The sequence below is a fragment of the Octopus bimaculoides genome, chromosome 20, assembly GCF_046866305.1.
Source record: "Octopus bimaculoides isolate indiv1 chromosome 20, ASM4686630v1, whole genome shotgun sequence".
In the NCBI taxonomy this organism is placed as follows: domain Eukaryota; kingdom Metazoa; phylum Mollusca; class Cephalopoda; order Octopoda; family Octopodidae; genus Octopus; species Octopus bimaculoides.
Window position 1 is genome coordinate 44643813 of NC_142947.1, and position 11094 is coordinate 44654906.

The window sequence follows — 11094 nt, forward strand, 5'->3', positions numbered from 1 at the left end:
CGTTTATAATTTCCATCCAAGGATTATTGTTATTATTACTATGTGTGTGTGTGTGTGTGTGTGTGGCAAATGAAAGATGGAACATGGAATATACCAGAATTTATTATTAATCACGACATTGTATGTATATCTATATATATGATAATGTCAGAAAGTGAGTGTGAGAAATGGAAACAGATTTATTTCTCCATATGATTTCCACATGACTACATCCCGTTCATAACCTTCTTCATATGGTATTATTATCAATTTCATTATGGTTAACCATAATGTTCCGGTGATCTAATGAGCTAACTACCTTCATTTGCATTAATTTCTGAATATACAATTGTACTGTATAATGTTGAGCATGCATATTGATACAATCAAGCACGTATAATTTTGTATACTGCAATTAACAATACTTTATGAAGAACGTTACGAAACGGCTGTAACCGCACGTGATCATATGGAAATCGTGAAGTAATGAATTTGCCTTCACCTTTTGCGCCTCCTGATCTTATGTTTTATTTTCTCCTCGCGGAAAAAAAAATATCGCTTAGGTTTCTTGGATTTTCAGTTGCATGGACATATTACATTACACAGTAATTGATTACTGCGTAGACTGATAGCCGACTCCGAATGGGAAGCTTACTGTGATAACCACATGATTTTCTAAATCCATATGTGTGTGTATGTGTACACACACACACACACACACACACACACACACACATATATATATATATATATATATATATATATATGGTATTAATTTTTAAATTTTTAAATTCAAATGATGATATTTGAAATTGCTCGAAAATCAAGTGTCTATTGAATATTTAAAAAGAAAGTTAGCTGTTTTAGCAAGAAAACTAGAGAATAATATACGATAATTCACACATTTAATCAAGTGAAATTAAAATAATTTGAAATATCTTTGAGAAAAAATATAAAAGATCAACAATATCTGAAAAAATGGAAGAACAAATACAATCGTAAAACTACTAATGGTGTATATATTGATGACAGAGCAATAAAAGGGGGTTAAAATGGGATTTATCTTGACTGGGTCCCTCCACAGTATGTCTTTAGCATTTTTTAAACCTGAAGATGCCCTTCTGTCTCCAGGTCAGACCACAACCAATTTTTTTCCAGAAAGAAGGATAGACAGTAAAAGTGAAAGAATGAAGATAATTGCCCCAGTTCGGGTCTGGTATTTTATTTATCAGCCCCGAACTCGGTGGTATTTGAACTCAGAGCGCAAAGCAATCTATCCGACATTCTAACGACTTTGTCTCATCGGCCCGTCAAAATGCTGAACTAGCAAAGAACGGAGTAGCAAGTTCGCTTGTCATACTGCCGTGTGGGGATATATATCGAATTGATTTGTTTCAGGTTGAAATAAATATGGCAAATGAAGAGACATGCAGAAAATATTACAATGCGTAGATCTTACCAGGCGGTGAGCTGGCAGAAACGTTAGCACACCGGGCGAAATGCTTAGCGGTATTTCATCTGATTTTACGTTCTGAGTTTAAATTCCGCCGAGGTCGACTTGGCCTTTCATCCCTTCTGGGTCGATAAATTAAGTAGCAGTTACGTACTGGGGTCGATGTAATCAACTTAATCCCTTTGTCTGTCCTTATTTGTCGCCTCTATGTTTAGCCCCTTGTGGGCAATAAAGAAATAAGAAGCTTGCTTACCAACCACATGGTTCCGCATTCAGTCCCACTGCGTAGAACCTTAGGCAAATGTCTTCTACTATAGCCTCAAACCAACCAAAGCCTTGTGAGTGAATTTGGTAGACAGAAACTGAAAGAAGCCCATCGTATGTGTGTGTATGTGTGCGTGTGCGCGTGTGTGTGTGTGTGTGTGTGTGTGTGTGTGTGTGTGTGTGTGTGTGTGTGTGTGTGTGTGTGTGCGTGTGTCTTTGTGGTTGTCACCGTGACTTAGCGGTTCGGCCTAAGCGGTTCGACTTTGCCTTTCGTCCTTTCGGGGGTCGATATGATAAGTACCAGTTGAGCACTGGGGTCGATGCAGTTGGTTTATCCGCTTTCTCGAACTTGCTGGCCCTGTGCCAAAATTTGAAACCAGTATAATCTTTGTCATAAAGGCGGGGAGCTGGCGGAAACGTTAGCACGCCGGGCGAAATGCTTAGCAGTATTTCGTCTGCCTTTACGTTCTGAGTTCAAATTCCACCGAGGTTGACTTTGCCTTTCATCCTTTCGGGATCGATAAATTAAGTACCAGTTGCGTACTGGAGTCGATCTAATTGACTGGTCCCCTCCCCAAAAATTTCGGGCCTTGTACCTAGAGTAGAAAAGAATATTAGAGTAGCTTTGCCGTCATTAATGATGAAGTTATTGTTGGAAGCGTAACCCGATGGAAGTCGAGAGAATGAAGAAGTAAATGAAAATGGCAAAATAATAAGAAGCACCGCCTTGAAGGGTCTTAGTTGAACAAATCGATCCCAGGACTTGTTTCTTAAGCCTGGCACTTATTTTATCGGTAACTTTTGCCGAACCGCTAGTTTACGAGGACGTAAACACACTAACCCCGGTTGTCAGGCGGTGATGGTGGGGAAGGGTTAGATGATGATCAACGTGTACTGCTCTGGCTGGGCCTTCTCCGTCGCCTCGACGTGATGCTGGTTTCCCTTCATAAACATCAGTCTCCCAAAGTTACCATCTGACAGGGTGGCTCTCTTGGCTCTCAAAATATCTTTGCCTATAGAGAATAGGTGATCAACTGCAGCACTAGATGGGATGGCGGTGTTATACTTGGTGAACAGGTCGATCAAGACCTGCTCACCCAGAAAGGCAACTTCAGTCAGGACCTCTTTCGAGACGTCCTCCAGCTAGGCCTTCTCCAAGTTATGCACCTCGGATTTCAGTGACCTGTGGTTCCTGCTCTCCCGAAGCCGAGTGATGTTGCTGAAGAAATCATCTTCCTCATTCTCATTGCTGGTGGTGCGGCTGCCCTCCTCATTGGTCTCCATTAGCGCTATCTCTACGACGGTCTCCATGGCGTTCGTTACTCTGCTGACCTGACTGTTATTATACTGCTCCAGCCTGAACAGACGAAACTTGGAGTGGAAAGCAGCGGCCAGCTGGTACTTCAGGTTTTCTAGGAAGAGCCCAAACCTTTTCGTGATGCCTTCCAGTATCGCGTCTACTAGAGGACTGCAGTACAAGAGGTGTCTTAACTTGGCTTCCTTCAACTTCATGACGGTAGCCGCTTCAGTTGGCAGAAGGCTCCCCAGATAGGCCTGGTCCTCCCCTTAGATTTTATCCAAGGCCTTGGCAACATTAGACATCACCTCGATGTACTCCGTCGGGAAGCCGACATCAGAATAAGTGAACGTCTGCAGCTTCAGCTGTGTCATATCCCTGTGGACAGCTGCATTATTCTTCTCCAGTAGGTTGTTGAGGACAACAATAGAGACATAGGTAGAGTTCCATCCGGTACTATAAGGGACCACCAACCTTCTCTTCAAACGCGTCCAGAATGCTGTCTGCCACCACTGTGGTGCGGTTCTGAAGATTCCACAGCCGCTGGGCCTTGGACATGGTCTTCCTGTAAGCCCGACTTGAACGAAGCGCTGTCAAGAGCTTTGTCGACGACCACGCTGGCTACCAAGCTGAAGGTATGGGGTGCGCATTTCATCTGCCCTGGCAGGTTTAGGCCCAGGCCGCTAGACTCGTCAAGGATGGCATAAACAGAAATGTAGTCAACTTCGTCCACATCCCCAACCTCAGGATCCACGTCCAGGTTCACAACTTCGATGCCCTCCACGTTCAGATCGGCAGCAGCCTCAGAAATGTCTGGCAAGAGTTCAACTTCGGTACCAAACTGCATAAATTCCTTAACAAAGCTTTTGCCGTTGTCCGTCGTGGTCCTGGTCACCTTGTCTTACAGAGGGAACTTGTAATTGGAGTCTACCATGGCCTGGGAGAAAACACCAAAAGTGTGATGTCCTCTGAGCCGAGAGCAGGCCAGGATGGCGTGTTGTCTCGTACGGGTTTGGGGGTCCAGCCAGTGTGCCATCATCCTCAGGTAGGACCTGTTGTGGGCCGATCAACAGTCAGCGGGGGTTACCATCCAGAGGACATCCTCGAGCAATCTGTAATTAAAAAATGTTAAATTGTAAAGAGACGTAAGTTGTAAAGTTAAAAACTTAAAAGTAAATATATATATATATATATATATATATATATATATATATATATATATATATATATATATATATATATATATATATATATCGCAACCTATAGTATTTTAAAGGTGTATGTAGCAGATTTCCTTCGAAAATATTCATTTTTCTGAAAGTTATGAGGAAATAAAGTCGGTGTAGGGACACACTTGTGTGGATATGCCAATTAATCTTAGTCACCTGAGTAAAAATTATGTTTTATTTGTAAAAATCATTTCCGTTTTGTACCGGAGTTCAACGACGTTATTTACGTACATAATCAACAGTTTTACAAATCCCAGAATATGAGAGGATATAAGTAAATATGTTGGCACTCTGTCGCTTACAACGTCGAGGGTTCCAGTTGATCCGATCAACGGAACAGCCTGCTCGTGAAATTAACGTGCAAGTGGCTGAGCACTCCACAGACACGTGTACCCTTAACGTAGTTCTCGGGGAGATTCAGCGTGACACAGTGTGACAAGGCTGACCCTTTGAATTACAGGCACAACAGAAACAGGAAGTAAGAGTGAGAGAAAGTTGTGGTGAAAGAGTACAGCAGGGTTCGCCACCATCCCCTGCCGGAGCCTCGTGGTGCTTTGGGTGTTTTCGCTCAATAAACACTCACAACGCCCGGTCTGGGAATCGAAACTGCGATCCTATGACCGCGAGTCCGCTGCCCTAACCACTGGGCCATTGCACCTCCACATAAGTAAATAAATACGGTAAGGAATGTCGCAGGTCGCTCTAACGAGTAAACTTTGGCTCGCGTTATTAGTAATACGAAATGGGAGATAAATCTAAAGAAATCATTTTGTGGTGGAATAATATTCAAAGGGGGAACAACTTTACCTCGACACCGTCCTCTAGCGAAAACTCTGAAAAACTTCGGTAGGGAGTCTTTGTCTTTTAATCATGAAATTAGGGAAATAGCTTCATTCCTTATTCTTCTTAAATGGTTAGTATATATACCGTTATTCCTTCGTATTAACTAAATATATACACTCACAAATTTCGTTTTAATGTAAATTTGGGGAAGGTTTTTTTTCCTGTTACCCTGCCGTGAAGGATGCTTCGACCTCGAAGATGGACCCCGATTTTGACTTGAACATTTTGAACTAAAAAAAAAGCAGTAAGGTCCCAACACTTTCACATTCTTTACCAAAATGGTTTAGTGACATCTCGATGATATAGATTTTGTTAAAGTCAATTATAGTCTACATCTTTCCTTAATGTGTAGGTGGCTGAGCACTCCACAGACATGTATACCTTTAACTTAGTGTCTCCGTCATGCATGACGGAGACACTAAGTTACATGATAATCCCCAATCAGCTTAAAGTTGGACCCCTAGAACTCTCAGTAAATCATCGAGATATATTTTTGTCTTTAAAGAGTATCCGCGATGCCGTGAAATGCGGTATGTTTTTTTTTTATTTCTCATATTAGACCCCTTATCTTGACCTTGCCAATAAAACTCCCTTAAGTCATCTTGAATTTATAGCGTAGGAATTTAAAAGACTAAATAAATGCTGTTTATTTTTGGTAATGATCACTTGACCTCTAGTTTATAAGAAATAACAAACGTTATTTTTCTTGCAGTGTAAAACTGAAGAAGCAGGCACTGAAAAAATTATTCAGTGTTATAGTTAATGCTTAATTCCGGGCAAACCTAGTCATACGAAAATTTCAAGCATTAAGGTCCTTTTTTTTTTTTTTTTTTCCTGTGGGTGTATCGAGGATTTCTTTAACTAACGTGTGTCTTTCTTTCATTTTTTTTTTTTTTTCAACATTTCAAGACATTACAGTATCATTTTTAAAATGTTTGGCTGTTATTTCTAGCACCCCCGAATGCCTATATTCTGCCGGCGGTCGACTTTAGCTTTCATCCTTTCGGTGTCGATAAAATAAGAATGACTTGAATACTGGGGGTCGATGTAATTGACTTGCCCCGTCTCCACAAAATTGCTGACCTTGGGCCAAAATTTGAAACCGTTTTTATCACCATCATCATTTCACGACCAAAACCTCAATGCTTTCATAACACAAACACTTACCGCAATCTCTTTAACTTTGTAACAAGCTTCTCTTTTGGATCACATTAAGAATTGTGATACTAGCATGGCCACCTGAAGAATTGTCTCACACACACACATACACAGCACCTGAATCCCCAAAAAGCCTCGTGGTAGCAAAGGAGAATGGGCACCAACCAGCCCAAAGTTTGGGGTGGGCTGCACCTGCCTACCTTCGTAGCTATGGCATTGAGGTAGATCTAGGCATACCTTTTTAACGGGGACAAAACCCAGATTTAAAACACTGGATGATGATGATATATATATATATATATATATATATATATATATATATATATATATATATATATATATATATGTGGTGTTTAATGTAGTGTGTACATTAGTAGTATGTTTGTTGACCTGTCAACTGCACATATTCGGATGTGGACAACTCTCACATATGGGTCCCAGGAGTCTGTAGAGCACAACGATGGCCACATCATGATACTTCATTTCAGTTAGTGAGCAAAACAAAGTCGAGAATACCAGCAAATGCATGAAAACTGGAATGGCACTTGAGACAGAAGAAGCCAATATGGTCAGTGGCTCAGAAGGCACTGTAGCAAGATGTGTGGCTCATCGAGGTCACTCTCTTTCCTTGTACTGATTTCGCTCACAAGATATTGGTTAACCCTCAGCTATAGTATGTCTAATGAAAAATATTTTGGAGGAAATATAGATGAATAACAAGTGTTTTTAGAGGAAAAAAATGTAAGCAAAAAGCAACCGGTGAGTGTATTTATAGACTTTTGTTAGTATAGCTCTTTCAAAATATAATGATTTTTTTTTCTTTTGCAGGTATTTACGAAATTCTTGACAATCTTGAGAATATGGTATGACTGGAGATGCTGTCTAACAAGTTTCCACAATCTCTCTTTGACTGGAGAAATGTCAGTCTATTATTTTCAAAATCATTAAGGCAAGTATTACATAAGCAACAAAATGTTTACCACCACTGTCCACTGTTTAAAAGTAAATCTGTAAACTTATTTCCACCATGTCCAAATCTTCCACTTCTTCCCGCATTTGTCTGCTGCCAACCAAAAAGGTACATCGTTAACCAAGCACCTCACCCCTACAATGTATCTGAGTTGGCCGTAAGTATTAAAGAAAAGGCAACACACATTGATAAAATGATTGCCTCAGTTCCAGACAGAACCATCTGTAGTTACATCTCTATACTTGAAGGTCTCAACATGCCATTGGATGAAATAAAAGCATTCTTGGGGGACAACCCAGAATTGCTGAAGATTCCTGTCAAAAATTGGCAAAATGTTCTTCAGACACTGAATGATTATGGTATCAAAAACAAACCATTGTTGAAAACTTTACACAACTATCCCCTTATTCTTGGCCAGAAGCCTAACCATTTAAGTACCGTATTTAACAGTTTACGGACGTTGAAAATCTCTGATAACAGTTTGAGGCAGATGATTACTTATAACCCAGCGATTGTGTCTTTTGAACCAAATATGTTGGTGAAAAGAGCCAGGGAATTACAGACTCTGTTTAAAATGGATGATGTTATTTTCTTGATCCGAAAGTCTCCATACATTCTCACTGAAGACTGGGAAAAAATTATGAAGAAATTCAATTATGTTTTTGCCGAAATGGGCATCACACAACCACAGATGAGATATTCAAATCTCTTTCATCATTCCTTGGATCACATCAGAGCCAGACATCTTTGGGTGTACAGAACTGGATTCTTCAAAAAAAGCAAACATAAAGAAGAGAAACAATTGAATCCTCGCCTCGACACAATTTTAGATTTGTCTGACAAAAAATTTGCTGAGAAATTTGGGAATATGTCTAAAAAGGATTATCAAACATTTTGCAAATTGCTGCAGCAAGAAATTGAAGATGACAACGATGATGACAAGGATTATGATGGTGATGATGACGATGATGATGATGACGATGATGATGATGATGATAAATGATGAATGGTAATAATGATGGTGACAGTGGTGATGATGATGTTGAGCATTATCACATTGCTAACGATTATAATAATGTTGATAAATAAATATTTCAAGTAAAATGTTTCGTTGTTGTTTTATTAGCTGTAATTAATCACCACAGTGACTTATTTTTTTAATAATGGGTTTTTTTTCCCAAAGGATCTCTGGAGTACCATTACTCAACAGAGTGCGTTGCTCGGAGATCAGGGAATCTCTTCAGGTCAAACTCTTACTTCACTGCTTTGAGAGGTCACAACTCCATTACTACAAATGTGGGATTAAAATGTCGCAGTAAAGAATCTTCAAGACAGAAGACCTTGCTGCAGACCAAGAACAATATTGTTGGATGATATTCATAGTCTCAGTTGGTCATATTTGGAAATCCAGCTTGAAAGTGTAATGACAATTGCTCTTGATAGGGCCCAAAGACAACCCTCGTGACCATCCCCACTTCCAAGAACAGTTGGCAGAGAAAGTAGATGGATGGTTGGATGTTAATTCCTCATGACTTCCCCATGCTTGTGGTTATGTCGTTGGGCTCATATTGTCTTATCATAAGGGTGTGGATTCAATTCCTACACTGGGCAGTATATTTATGTCTTGAAACAAAACACTTTATTTAAACATTGCTCTCCAGTGCCCTCGGGTGAAATACACACCTGTTGACTGCCTGAGCAGCCCTCTCTTCTTCCAACTGTCACATCTTGAATGGTTCACAGAATCAAAAGTGAGAGGACCAAGAAAGATTGGTTTGTTGGGGTTGGGTGTGTGAGAAGTTTTTATGTTACCTGTGGGTGGGACACACAGTGCTTCTAGAACTCAGTTTCACTGACGTGGGAAGGTCTTCTCAAGAACCTTGTACGACTAAGCATCTTGGTCCGTTGTCATTTCCTCCATGAGGCCCAACATCCTGAGATTGGTCTTTACTATTTCATCCCATGTCTTCCTGGGTCTCCCTAGTACCCATGCTGGTGGCATGCAAAAAGCACCTTCTGAGCACTGGGCCCCACAGAGGCAATGACAAATGACTGAGACCTTTGGTAATATGCTGTGCTTGAAAAGGAAGATATCCATCAAGCCAAGTGAAATCATAGGTGTGGTAGATACTAGTGTCGCACAACTGGCACCCATGCTGGTAGTACGTAAAAGCACCCATTACCCTCTCGGAATGGTTGGTATTAGGAAGGGCATCCAGCTGTAGAAATCATGCCAAATCAGACTGGAGTCTGGTGGAGCCCCTCAGCTTACCAGCCCTTGTTAAACTGTCCAACCCATGGACAACGGATGTTAAATGATGATGATCATCATCATCCAGTGTTTTAAATCTGGGTTTTGTCCCTGTTAACAGGGGTGGATGGATCTACCTCAATGCCATAGCAACCGAGGTAGGCAGGTGCAGCCCACCCCAAACTTTGGGCTGGTTGGTGCCCATTCTCCTTTGCTATCATGAGGCTTTTTTGGAGCTGGATTTTCTACAGGAAGCATGCCCTTGCTTACTCCCAACCTCAGTTTCTAGACATGAGTGGTCCCGAGACCAAGGCCTCTACCATGATTTTTAAGAAATGTGGTGGAAAACTAGGTCAGCAAGGCAGGGACACTACTCCCTGAGACCCCTTTCAGAGCCCCCCTACCTATGATGATGATGATGATACCAAATGTCTTAAATAAGAACCATTTAAAATATGTTTCATTTGCATTGTTATCAATAGAGGGAGTGAAAGATTGCCTTACTTTTTACATCAGGGAACAATAAAGTAGGGCTGACAGACCAAATCTGGTTGACAGCTTCATTTCGTCCAATCTGTTGACTCCACTGAAGATGTGACATTGCATACAAATGCTTTCCATTTTGCTTATCTTTGAGAAATGTTTAAAATCCTTATCAGAAAATACAGCACTGGCCCAAAACATATCTATCTTTTACTTTTTATTGGCTGTGGCCATGCTGGGGCACTGCCTTGAATGGTTTTAGTTAAATGATTCAAACCCAGCACTTATTTTTTATTTTTTTTTTTTGCTTCAAGCCAGGTACTTATTCTATCAATCTCTTAGGCTGAATTGTTATGTTATGGGGATGTAAACAAACCAACACTGATGAAGGACATACAAAGACAGACACACACACATTTTTTGTGTAGTCATTTGACTAATATATATAAATAGCACCATTTGAACGTGATCGTTAGCAGCGTTGCCTTACTGGTACTTGTGCCGGTGGCATGTGAAAGAAAACATTTGAGTGAGGTCATTGCCAGTGCCGCTGGACTGGCTCCCGTGCCTTTGGCTTTTAAAAAACACCAGTTGAGCATGGCCATTGCCAGTACCGCGTGACCGGCCCTTATGCCGGTGGCACATAAAAGCACCCACTACACTCTCGGAGTGGTTGGCATTAGGAAGGGCATCCAGCTGTAGAAACTTTGCCAGATCAAATTAGAGCCTGGTGCAGCCGCTGGCTCACCAGTCCTCAGTCAAATCGTCCAACCCATGCCAGCATGGAAAACGGATGTTAAACGATGATGATGATGTATGTATATATGTATACATATATATACACACACACAATATACATATATATACAGAGGTAGAGACAGCAAAAGACTGAGACCTCTGGAGATATGCTGTGATTGGGAAGACCTGGCAAGTAAAGTGACATCACAGCCGTAGCCTATATCAGTGTCACATAACCAACCCATTTAAAAAGTACCTTTGAATTGTCAGGCGACATGCCATGCTTGAGGAGACCTATTGAGTCGAGTAAAATCAAAATCAAATCAAATCAAGTGGAATTGTAGTTGTGGCCAATGCCAGTGCCACCTGACTGGCTCCTGTGCTGGTGGCACACAAGTAGCACCATTCATTCGTGGGTTGTTGCCAGTG

At 41.0% G+C, this 11094-nt stretch overlaps 1 protein-coding gene and 1 pseudogene across 3 annotated transcripts; one reads left to right on the top strand and one right to left on the bottom strand.

Annotated features, from left to right (window-relative positions):
- Window positions 1-946: 946 nt before the first annotated feature.
- On the bottom strand, window positions 947-3927 carry LOC149131720 (uncharacterized; annotated as a pseudogene).
- Window positions 3928-4936: 1009 nt separating this feature from the next.
- Window positions 4937-8297, top strand: LOC106877460 (transcription termination factor 4, mitochondrial). 3 transcript variants are annotated; one of them, XM_089338486.1, is made up of 2 exons: window positions 4937-5068; window positions 7052-8297. In XM_089338486.1, the coding sequence occupies exon 2, from the start codon at window positions 7099-7101 to the stop codon at window positions 8194-8196; it is 1098 nt and encodes a 365-aa protein (XP_089194612.1). In that variant the 5' UTR covers window positions 4937-5068; window positions 7052-7098; the 3' UTR covers window positions 8197-8297. The 3 variants fall into 3 exon arrangements, with proteins under 3 accessions (XP_089194612.1, XP_089194613.1, XP_014781849.1); XM_089338487.1 differs by having other exon boundaries at window positions 4989-5135; XM_014926363.3 differs by having other exon boundaries at window positions 5028-5309.
- Window positions 8298-11094: the final 2797 nt, after the last annotated feature.

Bases quoted from the DNA above. Each gene is read 5' to 3' on its own strand.
- LOC106877460 (XM_089338486.1), top strand. From the start codon at position 7,099: ATGCTGTCTAACAAGTTTCCACAATCTCTCTTTGACTGGAGAAATGTC.